At 38.8% G+C, this 20,852-nt stretch overlaps 1 protein-coding gene across 1 annotated transcript; it reads right to left on the bottom strand.

The window, feature by feature from the left end:
- Positions 1-10,202: 10,202 nt before the first annotated feature.
- LOC137279169 (solute carrier family 22 member 3-like) lies at positions 10,203-18,456 on the bottom strand. The gene is made up of 10 exons (XM_067811657.1): positions 18,318-18,456; positions 16,925-17,145; positions 15,632-15,862; positions 15,235-15,437; positions 14,470-14,775; positions 13,885-14,019; positions 13,259-13,344; positions 12,615-12,735; positions 12,065-12,137; positions 10,203-10,389 (listed from the first exon to the last, which is right to left on the bottom strand). Exons 1-10 carry the CDS (start codon positions 18,454-18,456, stop codon positions 10,204-10,206), a joined length of 1,701 nt encoding a protein of 566 aa, XP_067667758.1. The 3' UTR covers position 10,203.
- Between the last annotated feature and the right edge of the window lie 2,396 nt (positions 18,457-20,852).

Raw genomic sequence — 20,852 nt, forward strand, 5'->3', positions numbered from 1 at the left:
GAGCGGTGTACGGACTGTTAGTGAGCGGTGCACGGACTGCTAGTGAGCGGTGTACGGACTGCTAGTGAGCGGTGTACGGACTGCTAGTGAGCGGTGTACGGACTGTTAGTGAGCGGTGCACGGACTGCTAGTGAACAGAGGGGTAGCTTATCTAAGAAAAGTCCGTAGTACTAGGAGACATTTTCAGTGCTAATTGCTTTGTATTTGTGTTTCAGGTCAACAATAATGAAAAATGTTCAGATGCTACCACTACCCACAAGAATCATCATATTTCGAGGACGTCATGAATCATACAATTAAAGCCTATATTCTTTAGAAGAAGACAAGCATTATCCAATTAAACAGTGACAAGCTATAACGCATTCATCTTAAACAACAACATTTAAATTATTCATCAAATCGTAATGAATAATTTCAATGTGATAAAATGTGAATTTACGGGCGATCAATGGAAACTAAATGTTTCTTCACTGAACAGAAATCAGATCAAACCCATTCAGCGGGAAAACAATCTGTCGCGTGTCTAACAGAACGGTCGTTCCTCAGCAGAGAACTAGACACGGCTGTTGCTCTATTGCCTACATTTGTACACGAAGCGAAGAAAAATGACCAGTTTTCAGATTTGCTATCATTCTTAAAGTTGTATGGCAATTGCTTGTTTCCATGTGATAACATTGCTTTCTTCCTATTTCTGGATGTAGTGAGATGGTTTGGTCTAGAAAATACCTGCAGCATGAGATACTCCGTGACACAGGCCCTCGTGTCACTGGAAGGATTAAAGATTTTGTTTGTAAATTTTGAGATGACCCCCAACTTGAAACGCTTCACAGTACAATACATCTAGATATAGTGTACTGTGAGGTGCTTCTACTGGTAAACACATATAAGATCTTCCACGACCTGACAAATGACCCCAATTTGCATACTTGGGAACGCCTCACAGATACAGTGATACAATTTAGAATTCATCGACCCGTTTCTGACTTAAACGAACTGTAAACGATTTCCCTTCATGTACTGTCATAATACGGGACTGCCTATTGCTCTCGTCAATGAACATTAACTGACAAGCTGAACGGTTGAAAAGTTTGAGTGATTAACTGTGGTTCATACGTCTTTTGTGTTTCTTCTTACCGGTGGATTTGTGGCATTCGTAGCGGCATTTGGCACATTTCAGTTTTAAATAAGAATTTCCCTTTCGTCTTGAGACCTGTTTTTGTTAATTTTATCACACACGGTTTTCTTACAAGGGATGGACGCGTGAAGAGGTTGGATGTGTTCTTAAAAAACAACTCGGTGCCTCAACTCTCCATCTGTGCCATAAAATATAAAATATAGTAAAATGGTCTAGTATACAAAGTATACTATTTGACAATATTCAGTTGTTTAATGGTTTAAGCAGTGATAATCACAACGCACGCTCACTAACAGTCCGTACACCGCTCACTAACTGTCCGTACACCGCTCACTAACAGTCCGTACACCGCTTACGAACAGTCCGTACACTTAAATACGTCGAACACTAACAGTCCGTACACCATATTTTACCGTGGTGTTTTGTCACGGTTATACGATTTGGATCAGTTATATTACTTCTATCATTTGTTATCGTATATAATCGAGACTTCTACATAATCTTCCCGAGGTTATTGCACAAAATTAATGGTATTTTAGCACTGACAAAATTATTTAGAAAATAGGTTATGCGTATATTTACGTCAAATATTTCCCATGATAAACGTAGGGTCGACACATAAGCGATGGTCCGACATGCTTAGTACTCGTGTAATCATTGAAATATTCACATAAAAATGTTGCTGAAATAACACTCCAGATGTAGTTATGAATAATATTTTGATTAGGTCTGTCATATTTTTGAGAGAGAACAAAACAGTGCACTTACCGGAATGTCTGAAGCTCTGAACCGCTGTGATTTGACGTAACGATCACTAACAATATTTCTCACGCGTTAAACATTACACCCAGTGATAACAGAATAATTATTATATCATTATCTTAGTACTAGCCAATGCGACATCGGCTTTTGTTGGTTACCCATGGCCAGCCATGTTGGCATTTCTGGGAACACAGTGGTTGATTTTGCTGCTAAGGCAGCGCTCAACAAATCTGTGACACACCTTCTCATCCCATACGCCGATTACAAAGTCTTCACTATATATCTTATATCCATGATTTAATGCAGAGGAAGTGGACACTGGAGTAGGTATGAAGACATTATATAGAGAAAACCCTACGTTGGTTACACCTAAATGGATTGTCAGTCAAAATTTGAATGTCTTTATGCAACGATATCGTATTTTTCCGCGCAAGATATACTCATGATTACCTTCTTCAAGGTGAAGATCCTCCTTTACCCATTGCCAGCCACGCTGGCATTTCTGGGAACACAGTGGCTAATGTTCCTGCTAAGGCAGCCCTCAACAAATCTGTGACACCACTTCCTATTCCATGCTCAAATTATAAAGCTACAATTACATCTTATATCCGTGATCTGATGCAAAAGAAATGGGACACCCAAGTGGGTATAAATAGTTTACCCGAAATAAAATCTTATATTGGTTATACCCACTTGTGTTGTCAGTTGAAGAGGTCAGCATGCAACGATGTCGTATTGGCCACGCAAAATATACTCATAACTAGCCATTGTAAGCTGGGGATCTTCCGTTGTGAATCCCTTGTGATGAAAGAATCACAGCCAAGCATGTCCTTCTTGACTGTATTGACTCTTGTCTCACAAAGGATGCGTATTTCAATGTCAAGACTAACGGATCTTTCTAGAACAAAGTTAATTATCATTTAGCTACTGACTGTTCAAAAGGAATAGAATGACTCCATAAGTTTTGATAAATGATTTGTATATAGATACATATGTTATTTTTGTTAATTTAGATTAGTAACCGAGATTGTTAGTGGCTGTATATATTCTGAAAGGGGGTTGAAATATTGTAAAATGCAATCAAGTTTAAGCATATTATTCCTAATCGTAGTATATATGTTCTTTTATTTATGGCCAAATTTTCCTACAATCGCCAGGGACGGGAAGGATGGTGAAAATCAAACAAGGGTCCATCCAGGTAGCAGAGGTAGTGTAAGTCTCCATTGTCCCTAGTTTGGCGTTGTACCTTCATTTGTTGGCGATGTATAGCCCGTTTTTATAATGTTTCGTCTTCTGTAGTTGAACTGTTTTATTTTTAACTACTAGTTTTAAATATATATCTGTGATAATTTCGATGTTTCCTGTCCTTCGCTGACAGGTGTTTACAATGAAACCGTTTAATCATAACAAATCTATTCCTTGTTTTGTCAAGATATGATATGACCTTGATATGTCCTTGATATGACTGAAAATTGCCGATGTTACTTAGAATCGTAACTCACTCCTAACATTTTTGCTCGTCATATATATAAAATGATCGTACAGCTTTATCTCTTTTTCACCAATAACCCCATGTCGATAAGCACTTCACTCAGATCATTTCAAGATTTCATTATATTCATGAATTACAGTGCTTGTGGGTCCTGAGCACACGTTGTGGTAAGTTTATGTGAGCTATCATCAAAACTGTCCTCTTCATCTTCATCTTCCTGTGTATTGGAGCATGCAGCATGACTGGAAGAGAGAACATGTTGATGTACCCCATCTAGCGTTTCTCAAACACTAGAAAATACACCCGTAACTAACTCATTGCCAGAATGCAGCTAACGAAGTTATTTCAATTAATATTTTCATTTTATCAAAGGACACTAGTAAATATAATCTGCACTATAAACAGACATGTCTGTCCGACTTCAAGTTTTTGCAAGTCGCAGTGGCTGAGCGGGTTAGGTGACTGAAAGTGTTATCCCAAATATAACATATGTTACATTTGACCAAATTGTGTAATCATATTTATAAATAGAAAGCTTTGGGGTAACTAAATAATAATGTGTTCATAACTGTGTGGAAAACATATGTATTAAATAAATGATATAATCCTGTTCCACAATCGTGGCTCTACTCGTTACTCGAAATTCAATTTTCAAAGTACCTCAAATTCAATTGAACAATAATAATCGGTTTGGCACCTGTGTAACCTGAATGACCCTGTTTAACTATCTACGCAAACATTGTATAATACTGATAATATATTCGTGATACTGATAATATGTCCAATATGTACTGAGGTATCAGTACATTATAAATAGTGCGCACGGTACTGCTGATAGATTCACAATTATACTGCACGGATCTAGTGACATTGATTGGATGCCTCAGAAGTTTCACATAGTCTACAACGAAACCATACCTTTGGGCAGATATGTATTTTGCAGTTTATATTTGACCACAGAGTTGGATGCATCATAGATGCTTACATTGTCTATCAATATTACTGAACCGTTTCTTAGTTTTAGGCCATTTGAGTGCCATAAAGTCAGTTATTTAGTTCCGATTGAAATTTAAAATACACCGCCTCCACGAGTGAGGCAAACTGTCGGCCATTTGTTGGCACATGTAAAGGTTTTTACAGATGTTATATTGTTATGTCAAATTAAACTTATGATACACTCGGCTGCCGGGATGTTGCCTATTTCTTAGGACATTCACTCGTCACGTAGAAGGCTCAGGGCTCGATTCTCCACACGGGTACAATATGTGTAGCCCATTTCTGGTTTGCCACCTTGAGTTAATGCTGGAATATTGCTAAATGCGACGTAAAACCCAACTCACTCACTCACTAATGCACATTATGCTGTGTAAATGCAGCATAAGTAATAAAACCTGCATCCGTGATTGTTTAAGTGAAAATAGTTGTTTAATAATAAGGAAATCATTTTGGAGGCGAAAACAACATATTTTCAAAACACAGCGATTTTTGGAGATTCTTTCATTATCGATGTTGCACTCCTTTTGTGGAATCTGGTGCGTCGGAGAATTAAGACAATTTATATTTTTTAGGTAGACGTTTTAAAAATATATTGATGTAGAAGATACTTTGGGGACAAAGCTTGCCCTATATTATGCTACAAGTCACTGGATTGAGAAAGAATCAAGGTAACACCTGACAGATTGTCCTGAGACATGTGAATTGATTGTGAATGTTTATATCTAATGTCATAGCCTGTTTACTTGTCAGATATTGTACTATGTATCAGTAGGTTTCACCTTCCTAGGGTATACTGATCTGGCTAATTTGAAAATATACCATAGATTAAATGTCAAATAGATTTATAATATATAAAACACAAAGAGTAATACACTAATATGCAGCTGTGCATTTAATTGTTTTCTTTAATTATATGTCTACCCATTACCGAGAAAATGTTTGGTGTAATCCCAAAGTACCCTTTATCATTGTTGAGTCAATAGCAGTTTACATTCATGAGTACAGGAATAAGAAATGTGATCATAATTTAACAAAAGATGAAACCCTTTACACATCTATCACAGAGTCCATTCTGGACCACAATATAATGCTGATGATACTAGGCAGTATAGTATACCACACCCCCCAAACCCCCATCCCCCACCCCCCACGCCACCCCCACCCCTGGACGCCAGTCAGAAACAAAACCTTTCCTGAGGCTTGGAGAGATGTAACCTTGAACCCTGAGTGAGGTTCGACTGAAGTCATATTTATCCCAACTTTGTCACATCTTATCACACCGATGTTTGCTCACAGAGGTGGTGACTCGGGAACTCAAGTAGGGTCAACAGGTCATCGGAAAGTGGCAAGAGCTTAATGGGTATCTAGTGGCATTACGTGAACTTGGACCGTCTAGTTTTGTGAATTTCGTTTGTCATATTTAAAGTCTTCCTTCTAAAGTTTCCTCCTTGAAATGCAAATATACTACCCGTCAAAATGTAGACTCACAGTGTAACAGTAGCCACTTATTTCAGTCACATATGCTAAATATGATTTTGCAAAATATTCAATTCTGTTTAAAAGTACTGCTTACACATGAACGGATGCATGGTAAAACATTTTCGTAGCGTTGAAATGATTCTTGTTACGGGATGTGCAGAATGTTGATACATGATCCTCGTGCAATTCATGTGCATGCGGTTTGTAGCTGGGTTCTGTTCTTGTAACCATATATACTGTATATACTAACATAACATATAGTGAGTGCTCAGAGTGAGTCTAAACTTTTGATGGGTATTATGTGTTGCGGTGAATGCGAAGAGTTACGTATGTCCTGTCTGCAAGTTTAGATATCAAACGCTTAATAAGCGAAAGCCTTCAATCATATGAAGTGCTTGTATGTATCGTGTTATCTATTGTGTAAAATACGTTTTTAAACAAGGTTAGTGGAGTTGATATTACTAGACTTTAATTCTTGTTAAGGAGTTCGAAGTCAATTTGTATCACATTTATTCAAATTAATCGTATACATTTTCGTCACATGTTAAAGGTCACATGCAACCAAAAAATAAAAATAATAATTAAAACACAGATATCAGTTATTCGTGAAATATAAAACGCATTGCTGATTAAAACAAATAAACAGAAATATAAGCATCTAATCGCAAATCAAACGTGCAGTATCTTGTACTTGGGTTTACCTCCCTCCAAACGAAGCAGCCGCGATACCGAACCCAGTCAGAGCCGGTGGGTGTGCACTCAAGTGTAACGGAGCCTCTTCAATGTCCCCTGGGTCATTTGAGGATATGCTTAGCGTAACTTTGGTTATGACGTATAAACCCGATAGGTGTTAATTTTAAATTGGATATGGTCAATGACTGAAGTTGTGCATTGCATATTGTCATCAGCAGACAGCCAGTCACACATGTAGGTGTGAATAAACCAGACGCTGGGTTTTTAACGTTGCATGTAATCTATAACAATTTCATTCGATGTTTACATCTCAAAATGTAAATGCAACACTTCCAGCAAAGACAAAACGATATCCAGCCTATTGTACAATATATACATAAACAAACCTCGAGGGTACATGAGTCCATGGTCCCCTCGTGACCAGTGAACAACGCATTTATCTCACCGAAAACCTTAATTTTAATTCTGAACTATTTGAATCAAGTCTCTTGAATGCAAGGCGAATCGCTATTTTGCAGACGACACAAGGTAAACAGATTTAGAGTCATCTCCCTTCCATCGATTTTTATTCGCAAAACATCGGTAATTTTCGTGCTTCATGCGTGATTCAATGTTATTCGAGGCAAAGAAGCACTACCATGAAGCACCATAAGAGTGAAAACTTCGGAATTCCCAGCGGTGTACACTGAAAATAATACGTCGCCTGTAAGCGGGGTACATTGAAAATAATAGAATAGCGCTTAGCCAATCAGAAAGCGACATCCATGTGTGAGGTAAGATAAAGTGGATTATAACGAGCATTTGTTTATGATCTTTTCTTCTGTTTACCACCAATAGTGATGATATAGGTACAAAATTACCACAGTGACAACATTTGCTAGTTTTTTAATGTTAATATGTAATGAAACTGGGACAGTATTACTAAGTCTTTCTGAACTTGACATATATAAAATGAGGTAATTCTACTTCCTTGTCTGAATCTATATTATGCTTATCCATTCTACGTTGCATACGAACTGTCGATTTATGATTATGAGGGACAATATAAATTTATCGTCCAAAACCTTGTCGCACAGGAGATATTGCCTGTGTCAGATAAGACGATATCCCCTAGGAGCTATCTTTTTGACAGAACATTTTGTACAATGCCCTGACAATGCTATGACGTCATGAAGTTGATGCCGTCATAATGCTATGACATCGCTGCACTGCAAATCTAATGGCAGTACTATGTTCACTTATGTGAATTCTCCATTGTAAACCAAAAGTCACTGTGTTCTGTAATCCTATTGGTTGAAAAACATGACCAAATGGTATTCGATTCCCGGAAACTGCAAAACTATTGGCTGCGTATTGACACGTAGAAACATCGCAAACAATTGTTTTGTTGTATCATCCACAGTGACGTCATTCAAATCACATTGTGACGTAAAGTGAGAATGACGTCACAAATAAGCAGCTCCAGACGCTACCATGGGAACTAGCTGAAACGGCCAGCTGATGACACTTCACTTCTGTACCCTTACTCGATGTAAACGAGTGCAGACAGTAAAACCCTTTGGTATACTTTTTAGTTTTCAGTGTCGATAAATATCAATGTTGGGGCATTTGTCTACAAACTCGAAATCGTAGAATGTGACCTAGTAATAGGATATAGGACCAGATAAAGGTCATCAGTGCTGCTCAAAATAGGTTAATTGATAATCGCTGCAAAGGCCACACTATGAACATGATTCAAATGAGACTGGAATAGGACTGCATCGGATAAGCAGTCAGGGCGATTAGATCAGACAATGCAGAGCTATTTTAGACCTGAGACAAAGGAATGACGCCTTCGTTTCTAAACAACTGATTCATATTTATATAAGAACTGTTTGTGATTTCTGCCACTCGTGATAGATACCTGAGATACAAGTATAACAGATTCCCATGTTCCTGTCACCTTGCACTGTTCTAGACATTTCTGTTTGCAATGTCACATCGTCCATACTTATGTCGTGTCAATGTATATTCATGTTTATGCAAATATTTAGTGATTTAAAGCATGCGAAGCCATATGCGTGCTGATTTATAGAAAGAGGCTCAAGTATGACCAGTGTCTTATGTCGTCTCAAGTATACGGGATACAAATGTATGGATGAAAAGTAGGAGCTAATCTGTTTATAACATGTACATGGTGTTCTCAGATAATTCCCCACCTTTCAAGGTTGGAGACAAGTGGGCAAAACTAAAAGGAATATCGTTTGACCAATACCAGGACAATTTTGAGACAGGTGGAAAGTTCTGAAGATTCTAAGGGTAGAGATCGGTATATTTTCAGCAGAGGCTTGACAACCACTTGTTTGAAACTGTTAGCAAACTTGAGCTGACTTTTTGGTAATGCTTGGCAGCAACAAGATCACGTGTCAGTGCGCTCTTGCAAAGTGTACATCAGAAATAACCTGCTGGTTTTCAAGGCGCTTAAGACAAAGCCCTATATTATAAGCATCTTGTACTTCCTAACTGTAAACCAAAAGTTTAACCAAAACTGTGTTCTGTAATCTGATTGGTTGAAAAACATGATCAAATGATATTAGATTCCCGGAAACTGCAAGACCATTCACTCCGTATTGACACGTAGAAACATCGCAAACAATTGTTTTCTTCTGTCATCAAAAGTGGTGACGTCATTCAAATCATACTGTGATGCCGTCGGTTCCAAATAATCGAGGACGTCTGTAAATAATCGAGTCTGTACCCAACAATCCACTGATCGACAATATGAGTGTCAATCTACGCAATTGGGATACGATACACTTGAGAGAAATACAAATTAAATATGGTTAATCTGAAGCAAGAAATGTTTCAGATGTATGTATGCATATTCACCATATTTTGGATTATTACAGAACGAGTTAGCTCTGTGACCAACTAGTTTCCGTGCACGAGGACATGCTATATTGTTTGGTGTCAACTTGTACCTGTTTTATGGGTTATACTGATAGTATTTGTGAACACTGCGAATAGACACCATGCCGTGTTATGCTACCAATGTATGAGAAAATCGTAGAATCGCGCGTATGAAATTGACAATAAATATAGTTTCTGTCAGTATTAGCTGCTATAACGCCATCGTTGGACTCAAGTAGGTTACGACTGTTCTTCGTGAACAGATGGAAATATAAGCACCATTGGAATTGAATGAGCACTTTTCAGCTAACTATTTCCAAAGAGGAAAAGGATGTGAAAAATATATGAATGCACCACTGACAATCAGCGATGGCGCCTGCGTCCGCCACCATGAGCACCTGTCATTCACACGGTTTCCATGCTATGCACGCCCCTGTACGGTCTGAAGCAATGGCTAAAATACCATGGTGGAGCTTTCTTGGAAGTCTGCATGCAAGTGCAAGTGTATCTGTCTGATAGAGTACTGTTGCCCAACCAGTAAAACATACAGGCACAAGACGCTGCACTGAAAATATAGCTGTTTAATATTAGTAGAATGAATCAGTCATATAGACATTTACAGAAGGAGATGTTTTAAGCATATGACTGTTTACTTATACTAAGACAAGCAGCTAACTCAACATCTACATCAATCCAAATTCACACATTACGGTAGTTACTGCACTATGGAGAAGGGGCATTTATATGTATCAACATACTACGGCGGAAGAATGCCCATATTTTTAGCTGTTTTGTCGTCCGTCTTCTTGTGCCATGCTTCCACGTCGTCCACGGTTTGCGGGAGTTCTCTCCCCATCGTCTCTGGCAGGATGTTCACGAGGACGGTAACAAGGAGACAGCACACCCCGAAGATGGTTCCAGGGGCCCACTCCACGTATTCAGCCTGTATTAATGTAAGAAAATACAATGTATGCTATTTACTCTTAACCTGACTAAAGGTCCAGGTGTCGTTTCAAAGGAAAACCTCAATGAACATGCGACTTAGACCAGTTTGTCAGCATCCTAAACGTGTCGAAAAAGACGACATGCGTGATTGAGGGCATGCAATCCTGGAGTGTCACTAGACTATGTCATCGAAACCCCAGTTATTCCACACCGCCGTTTGGGTAACTGACAATTTCATGAAAACATTGACTTCCTTTCATATGTATTTATATACAACTCAAAACAGGTTAAGGATCAAAGGTAGCTTTCAGCATGATGTTTAATTGTTCACATATACGGTTAGAACTAGTTTATGCTGTCCTAAAGCTCAGCACTGCGTGCAAAACATATATTCTAAGGCAAATACAACAATGGTGGCAATCTGTTGAAAATTGACCGATTTGATCTCAAGGAAATGAGCGTGTGAGTCACACTTTATAGTCACAAGGCATTATTTAACTCAAATTGTGGCTTAAAAAGTGATAAATTAACAATAAACATAATTGAATTATCAAAACTGTCTACGCACGGCAGTAAAATAACATAGGATTATCACAGTTAAAGAATTAAAACTAGCAAGTCGCCGTTAAAACTGGCACAAATAGTACAGACAACAGAATGTAAAAGAACTGGCTTGATGTCACCAGCAACTGAAGGTAGAGCACCATACTAGGGACCTGGGGGACGGACAGTCCTGTTGCTACCTGCATGGATCCTAACTGGATTTACACCAACCCTTCCTACGTTCATGACTGTAGTTGTGTCCAGCCATAACTTGAAATGGTTAAATGTTATGTTTTAAAATAAGCAGTAAGCTTGATGTACCTGGAAGGCGCAAGGGACTTGCATGTGAAGTATGTTATGCATGCGTGAGCAGTTTAGCACCATTTCCCATACCAATAAAGTATCTGTGTGATTTTTCTTCCTTTTTGTGTTTCCACTTTTTGGTTACATTTCCATTCATTTCAAAACAAGAAGATTTTGTTTGGTAGTATCTAATATATTTTTGTTGTAAAAGGTTAAAATTTGGTCTGATTTTGTCAGAAGAATAAATGCACTCAAAGGGTTATTATTCATGCCCTTAAATAAAAGTAATTCCTTTCCTTCTCTGAACTCGATGCTTCCTTCAGTATATTCTGTACGTCATTCTGAAAACTGTTTCCATATGCTTTTTGCATACTGAAAGGCACACAAAACATGTCCTGTGTATCAATTCGTGAAACACAGTGCACAGGTTTTTTTCGTGATATATGCTGGTAGACGTATCTCGTTTCTTGTCGGGATCTCGACCATTGTGCCATTATTTCAGTGTTTCTCACAATACTCATGATGCAGCTACAGTGGTACTACATACAAGCAAGTCTTTGAAGGGCATTTAGAAGTGAAATACATAAGAATGAAGATTATATGGATATGAACTTCTTTATATGAGAACACAACGTTTCGGAGTTAATGCTTCCAGCTTTCGTTAATTCATTCCACTTGTTACTTTGTTATTGTTTTACCTGTATATATATAATATAGCTCTGTACCCCATTCTCAGTCACCCGATGAAGGAGTAAGCATTAACTCCGAAACGTTGTGTTCTCATATAAAGAAGCTGATATCCATAAAATCTTCATTCTTATACATACAAGCAGACTGGAGAAAGGAGCCAACATTCCGCCAAGCCGAGAACATGCAGAAGAAGTACCCAGTCCAAAATTTCTGAAATGAGATATTTTGGTGTTTTCATGTGTGTAAAATACTGAAATTACAACAAACCAAACATCAAATTGTTTGCTCAAAGAATATAATAAACATAACTCCATTAAGTCATCGGTTGTGACACTGTCATACATTTCCAAGTCGCCATCCTTACCAGGTGTTTGTAATTATCTGGAAATACTTCTCGTGACAAAAACAATTTTCATCGATAAGATTTCAGACATTACAAATTACATTACAAATTCCAAGTTATAAATACTTTGAATTGATTACTTAATGGATGTATGCGCCATACATAGGGTGCAGAGTACTCCAGACAGATCTTTATGTTGGATGAAACATCTATGTTAGGACATTCTCCATCCTCACCTAACATACATATACTTCATAAAATATAAACATTAGTCTATAGAAGTTTCCAATGATATTCAAGGATGTGAACCCCCAATATATTAGGTTACTTCAACGAAGACTGACCTCAGATTTGTTGGAAACATTTCTGGTGTGAAGAAGAAGGACGTTCCCCATGCTCCCGACGCCCCGAACATCCCGAGGCAAGAGAATGCAGTGACAGCGATCGGAGACCACGAGATGCCTTCTGGAACCAGGGTGTAATATATTTGATAAATACCAGAGTGCTATACCATTGTGATCACTACCATACCGAATGTAATATTATATTGATGGTGTATGTTGGTGTCTCTGAGTTATGAACCTTTAGGCTTCAGTAAATCATGCTTGTCGTAAGAGACAAATAACGGGATCAGATGGTCAGGTTCTTTGACTTGTTTGACACATGTCATTGTATCCCAACTGCATGGATCGATCCTGTATCAGCTCAAGGAGCTCGCAAATTTTCGAATGTGGCGTTAAACAATACACATGCACACCTCTGGAATGACAGTTAACATGGATATAGTGCTGACATACGTACATAATCAAACTAATTAAAGATTCGAACCAACCAGACACTTGTCAACCGACGTAACGATGTACAAGAAGCCTTAACTTGAAGCCCAGTAAAAAAGTAGAAATGTTAAAGTGGTGTTTTGTAATGTAGAATTAATTAATGTCTTCACTTTCATCGTAGAGAGAGTATAAATGTTCATTTAATGACTTACTGCCTACAGATTTGCAGACTGTTGCCGCAAGCAGAGCAGTGCCTGCGATACCATGTAGTGTCATGCTTGTCTTCTTACGTCCATATCTGTCAAATGTAATAGAGTTTTACGAATGATAACTGCATGTGCAGGTATATGTAAACAGCAGGACAACTTAGCAGGGCTGGCCTCCTGTTGTCAGTGTATTGTCAACGGCATGACGCCGGCGAACTGTAAGTCGGGTGTCTCCTCGGCTAAAGACGTGCCCCTCAAGTCGGATTATGTAGTGGTCGCTAATTTAGTTATCCGGTCTCTTCTGTCTCTTCCAAGGACCGCTTAGTTAAGCAATATTGTTTACTTATCAGAGTTTACTTAACCAGACTCTAATAGTGATAATTAATGAAGAAATTTGCCCAGACCAAAGTGTAGTGTTTACATATCTAGTCTGTTTAGTTAAGCTTTCTTTACTAAAGCGGTTTCCACATATACATATATGGAGAATATTACATGAGTGCTCATATCATACTATGTCTATGACACGTGTGCCTAAATGTTGATATACCTATATTTAGGCATGAGTGTGGCTCATCAAGGAGAGATTCACTAAATGAATTCATTCACAATGTTTGTTAATAGAAAGAATGTACCTGTCGACCATAAAGAAGAAGACAAGTACTGATGGAGCCTCCAGTAGACCGTACAACACGAAATTTAGGTGAGGGCTACCAGCTAGAGAATGTGCTGTCATGTAGAGCCCAAACACTGTTAAACTGTCTGTTATCCTGAAACATCATAAACGAACATTACAACAATCTTTGTGAGTGAGCCACTGAGGCTGCCATGTGAGAGATAAGTATGACATGTGCATTTAGAAATGTAAATAGATGTGGCACACATAACAATTTCTTTGATCTGGAAGTCTTGAAAAATTATTTTCTTTACTGATAGGTCGTGTACTGCATTTATTCTCACGGAAAGTGTAATGCTTTCGTTGACGTCACCAGAATGTCTGGCGCGTCTTAGCATCACTGGAACTTTAACATAACCTCTATCATACAAGACTGTTTGCTGATGGGGAATACAGAATGGAAGTCCGTGACGAGTATTGACAAACCAACGTGATTTCAACCCAGTTGAGCATTGTTGTTTGGTGTACACTGATTTCCTACAAGCTCACCCTACACCAAAGGAATTATGTTTATTTGACTGAGTGGAAATGTGTGTTGACGTACCACGTAAACCACAATACAAACACATTCGCGGCCAGTCGTTTTCTTTTCATCAGGTCTAAGAATGAAGGTTTAGTTTTATCCTTTTCTTTCACAGTTGTCGTCTTTCCATTGACGCCCTGGTCTTTGCTTCCAAGTAATGATTCGGTGAGGCTCTTCTCAGATTCCTGTTGTTTCTGTATGCTCTTGTAAACATTCAAAACTGTATGATAGTCCTTACCACTCATGCGAGCTGCTTTCTTGAGATTCTTAGTGACTTGCTTGGTCTTGTTGTTGGTGATCAGCCAGGACAGAGACTCGTCCAGCAAGCTGGAATTGGCAGAGTGAAATTAAACTACTACGATTATTTATAGTCACTTACCCGCCTTGAGCGCACAGATCTGTAGCATTCAGCTTATCGGGAGTTGGTCTAAGGACCTGGGTCATTTCTGTTGAAATACGTGTATATAATAGGTGACGATAGGAAAGACCATTGCTCTCCTATGCGGTGTCCTATCTGCCCGTTATTCTGCGACGTACATATACATCTATGGCACACACGCGTATATAAACAGCACAGGTAAAATAAAGTATGTTTCATGTCAGAGTGTTCTGAATAATTGTAACGTACAAGGTGAAATGAAAGTTGTGTAATTCATGAGCAGTTCATCTGTTCAGTTTATTTAGTATGTCTGCACCTGACAGTGATAGTTTCTACGAGGATATTCCGTCAGAAACAGTAGTATAAGACATGACTCATACAACTTGGAGAACATTACAATTGCTCACAAAAACTGGACGAAGACGTATAAGGACACAGAGCAGTAGGCAAGTTGTGTAGATCTCCAGGAGTAGGTCTGCATCAGGTAGGCGATCAGGGCGATGACAGTGGTAGCAACCGTCCACAGGAGAGCATTTAATAGCCCGCTCAGCTTCCGATGACGAGAGGGGAAAACCTCAATGCCTATTGTCGTTTTCGTCAATACAATTCCCTGCAAAGGACGTTAACTACATGTTAGTTTGTGGAAGCAGACATGTCGTCTAAACTGGTAACGTATCATTTGTGTTTTCTTGCATTAAGGCCGTGGATTTCCGTTAGAAGTGTCTGTGCGGTACATTGAAACTTCTCGTAATATTTGAGATTAAAGCGCAGATGGGGAATCTGCTTAAATAAAGTCAAATTTACCTGTTGCACAAAACCCAAGAAAACTCGTAATACAAGAAACACAGTGTAGGTGGGGGCGAAGGCCACGCCCAGTCCCAATCCCAGAAAACAAAGGTGGGAGAGGAGATGCACAGGACGGCGGCCATACCGGTCCGAGAAGACAGGGAGAGTGAACGCTCCAATACCCTGCCCTATGATTAGAAGCGTCTGGGCAAATCCCCGTAAATGTGCTCTGTCACAGACGATGTCCATCTGTAAATGTGACGATGTAAATGTAGATGGCGAATGCAGATGTAATCTGCGTAAACTTCATTAACTGATGACTGAAATTCACAATCACTGTAATTACAGCACTATTGAACTGTTCTGCATGTATGCTTTAACGAGATGCTTTAACATGCAAGTGTGACAGCGCTGACATCGTCATACGTGTATTCTTTAACACAGGCAGGTAGACTCTTGTAAGTCATATTCTTTAACAAAGGCGTACAGTAGTTGTCTTGCTGATCTATTTCACAGCCTGTAAAAAACACCAACAATAGTACACGTAGGATCAATCAGTGAGTTCATTGTCACTTTGGCAATATTGTAGCCAGATCGTGACTTAATCAAGTTATATTTTATTAACAATAAAATGCTTTAACATGCAAGTGTGACAGCGCTGACATCGTCATACGTGTATTCTTTAACACAGGCAGGTAGACTCTTGTAAGTCATATTCTTTAACAAAGGCGTACAGTAGTTGTCTCGCCGATCTATTTCACAGCCTGTAAAAAGCACCAACAATAGTACACGTAGGATCAATCAGTGAGTTCATTGTCACTTTGGCAATATTGTAGCCAGATCGTGACTTAATCAAGTTATATTTTATTAACAATAAAAGGTAAATTATGAAAAACAACCCAAACAAACAAACAAACAAACAAACAAACAAAACCGTCAACTCTCACCGAAGGACTGTACAACAACTAGATTACTAGAGACATAAATTGAAACACATTTTAACTATACGTGACAATACAATATAAAAACAGGCTATAGACTGCCAACAACTGAGGGTAGATCACCATGTGAGGGACTTACTGTACATCTGCTTCCTGCATGGATTTACACCTAGCTGGATTTACACCATCCCTTCAGATGTTAGCAATTTTGGAAATCTAGCTACAAATTAAAATATCGTAGTATGTTAAATTTGTTTTAATTGTTTGAGGAGTTACGGTATTGGTAATGTAAATATCAACCTTATGGTCAGAGTGTTGTAATATCAACTTTTTCCAAGCAAACTGAAATGATTAAAAACCTTCAACTCACATCAGACATCAACGAGGCATCTTTCCCTTCCACATACTCGTATCCATAGATACATGGCAAGTCCGAGGTGGAGATACCGCCAGAAATGTTGGCTTCAACCCGTATGTTACATTTCTCGAAGTAGATCTTACTGTTGTTGGCTTGAAAGAGTTCATTGTCAATGACCTGGTAGATATCAGATATATTGGCCGGCTGTTTGCAGGTGTGGGTCACATGTCTACCTACGAAACAAAAAGGTGCACGTAAATCCACAAGTTTTACATGGATTTTACATGGTGTGGGAAAGGAGGATGATTTGGTCAAGCATGTAACAAAATCTATGGTTGTCTGTCGTCAATAAATATGGCACTTTGTATTAGACAACCCCCACTCAGCATTTCATGGTTTGTCTTGGTCTGGAAACGATCCCCAAACGAGTTTCCAGCGTCACATCACCGTGGCTTTCAGCATTGGCAATGTGTTGTGTCACGAAGTGATGCCCCAAGCTTTCAGATTGTATAAAACCCGGCAGAGAAACAGGACAAAATGAAATCAAAATAAATATTGGAACTACATATGTGCAAATGTAAACACAGCAGTCTGAAGTTTCGCCAGTGGTTTCGTCATGGGGACGTGCAATCCGTTTGTATATGCACATGTCGCTGCATTACATGATTGTCAGTCACCACTGGTGTGGTTCTTTGAAGATTTCGAGTGGGATACGAACCCTTTAAGTTGTTGTTCAATACAGTGAAACTGGTGTGGACTACATAGATCACATTGTCGGACCAGTGTGCAATTTTTCAGTTTCTTTGTGGCCTGGGATTGACATTCAAGCATAGGAGTGCCCGTCCTTACACTGCTAGGATTGCTTCAACACCGCAATGGTCAAGAGCTGCCTTGACCTGCACACGTATCGGATGTGTGGGGGATGAGATAGAGTGAGGGTACACCGGGAAAATCAGCCAGATAACGTTCTTCGTTTAAGAGAATCTTTGCAGGGTGCACTGCTGCTGAGGTTGGCATACATGCTATTAAGTTGGTGACATTGCTGCTTGACCCCTGCCCCACTTTTGGACATGCCAGGTTGACGTTTCCTTCATATTATCTCAGCATACACTAAGTTTACATGAAAAGTGTCATTGCTGTGTTTTCAAAGTTAGAACGTTGAGTTCATTTTTGTGCCAAGTGTATGTCGTTCAGCAGTGATACAAAACCCGTAAAAGCATGAGATGAATTTACGAATGTCGACAAAGCCTGTTATTGATATAGTATGTGTCAGACCAAAATCTGAATTTTAGAGAGATGTATCCATTTCAATATTGCACGACAAGTGAATATATTAATGTAATCAGAGACTATTATGTTGCTTGGGATGAGTATGGATAATATTGTTAATTACACATCTACATACCCACAAACACGATGTTGAAAAGCTGGAAAGACGCCGAGAACGATGCGAACATACACACGAAGTACTGAAACAGCTGGTACCGTCCTCTACCTCCCAGTGCCTCAAGAACCTGATCAACTGAGGACGTTTTGCTTGCCATTCTTTGATCCCTCACATACAGTCGTCTCTACCACCCGTTCTGTGCTATGACACTGCGCCCCACTGCTGTAATAGCATGCGGCTTAACAGACACACTGTCTATATGCATTCAAGGCCACGTTTCATTTCGACGAGTCAAAACATGCTTTCGTCTTTGCCGCAATGGTAATTTGAACTTTATAATTAAAACAAGGAAGGCTGCAGGACCTTTTGAAGTTCGCTAAATGCAAATTAAATTTTTCGTTTCTGCATGGATTATGCATATCCGGACCAACAATGACAAAAATGTAAGTTGTTTTATACCTTTTTATTCTATGCATGTCTCGTAGCTTGTCTAAGAGTTACTTTTGCAGGTACATTTAATGATGTCAAATGATATATTTTGAATTACAAATATCACTTATATGATTGACAGAATAATGTTGGATTAATGTATATTTATCAGTACCATACACATCTATGTTTTATATCTCACGAGCCAGTGTACTTTTATGGCAGATCTAACAAATCAATGGTTAACATATACTCGCGTCTCACACCACAAAAATGGCTCTACGTATGATCTAGCTGTCAGATTTACACTAGTTTAAAGCGGTGTTAAAACAAACGAACTATCAGATCTGGATTTACATGTATTTCACAGGTGTGTAAATCTGGCCACTGTTGCCATGCGTTTTCTAGCATGTGTAACATGTGTTAAACGCTGTGATTGTAGGCCATGCATTTCAAAACCTCTGAAATCTCGTATGACCAGGGTTAGGTTAGTCCTTTATTATTAATAATTATACTCGTAAATGGCTGGTAATGGGTAAATAGAGTGTCACAAAATTGACACTACTTTAACATGTATTTCAAGGGTTCTGTAATATAACTGTCACATAGGGTTCTTCAGCATGTCCGACCATACCATAATGTTCTGCGTTCACTAGAAATACATGGCGAAGTGATACGTATGATTCAACATCCCTGTCAACTCGAGTGCCTTTTTTGACATACACATGCTGTCTGTTCAAGGTTCAAATAGTTATGCGATATGTGTGGTAGCTATATAGAGTGTGTGTGTGTGCGCGTGTGCTAGTGTGTGAGAATTAGAAGGTGTGGGATGGGGGTAGGCCTAGAGTGGGGTGGTGGCGGCTTGTCTGTGTTACTTTTTGGGATGGGAATTATATTACAGTTTAAATAACTGACCTTAGATACACTTCTTATATATGAGGAGACACTGTTTATTACAATAAAACCCAGACAGATGTGTACACACAGACATGAACTGGTAGGTCCCTATTTTTAGTGCACACTTGTATTAATTATCACGTAAGATGACAGCTGCACAAATTTCGTTATCTATAATTTCAAGAAAGACGGTTAGAATGTATATTAATGATTCCTGGTGTAAATTACTGCTGTAAATGTATAAACCTGCACATTCTTGGTGTGACCTCTTTTGTATTCGGAATACAGATATTTATTCCACACCGGCGTTTTCTCAAATTTTAGTTACCTGACAGAACATGCTGTACACCTGTTTTGATTCCAGACCCGTGAACGTCCCGGGATAGAATAGGCTTTATGTTCTAATTCTCTTCGATCAAACGAACATAAAATATTTATTTATGTACAACAAAATACTTCGCATGGGTAATGCCTACCGCAGCTCACAGGCGAGCAGGTTTATTAACACAGAGTATACAAAGAGCCGGCAGAATATTAAAATACCATCTCGTCTGCACCTTCAACCTGTACCTGAAAAACAAGCAAATTCAAAACCAGAAAAAACTGCTTACACATATATGAAGTATACTACAGACGTTCCTGCAATACTAACTTCATTTTATTAATATTATTAATATATTATTATCATTACTGTTATTATTCATTTGTTTGTGTTTAAATACAAGGCAAAACTAAAATACATATCTCCAATTCCTTACATCCTCAATTTTGGGTCAGGTCCCATCTCCAGGCCGCTCCATGTCATATAAGATCACATCAGGTCAGCCCTCTCCTCCTTACATCCGAACCTCAGTACCTCACTGCTAATACAGATCGCAATACTGCGTACATGAAACCATCCGGCTTGTAATCCAGAATTATCCATACGGATTGAAGGTTCAATACTGAAACCTTCATAACTTCAACAAGGTCCAATACACACGATTTAAGAAAGCTGCTCGCCGTGTTGTGCAAAGACCTCGAATGACTCAACTCATGCTCAATCTCACCACGTCACCTTCGTCACGTGGCTTCAGCACAAATCTCACGTGCAAAACACCTTCGCTGCAGTAGGCAAGCTCTACCGTATTTAACCCAAAATAAATTCATTTATGTTCTAATTCTCTTCGATCAAACGAACATAAAATATTTATTTATGTACAACAAAATACTTCGCATGGGTAATGC

The sequence above is a fragment of the Haliotis asinina genome, chromosome 3, assembly GCF_037392515.1.
Source record: "Haliotis asinina isolate JCU_RB_2024 chromosome 3, JCU_Hal_asi_v2, whole genome shotgun sequence".
NCBI classification, from domain to species: Eukaryota; Metazoa; Mollusca; class Gastropoda; order Lepetellida; family Haliotidae; genus Haliotis; species Haliotis asinina.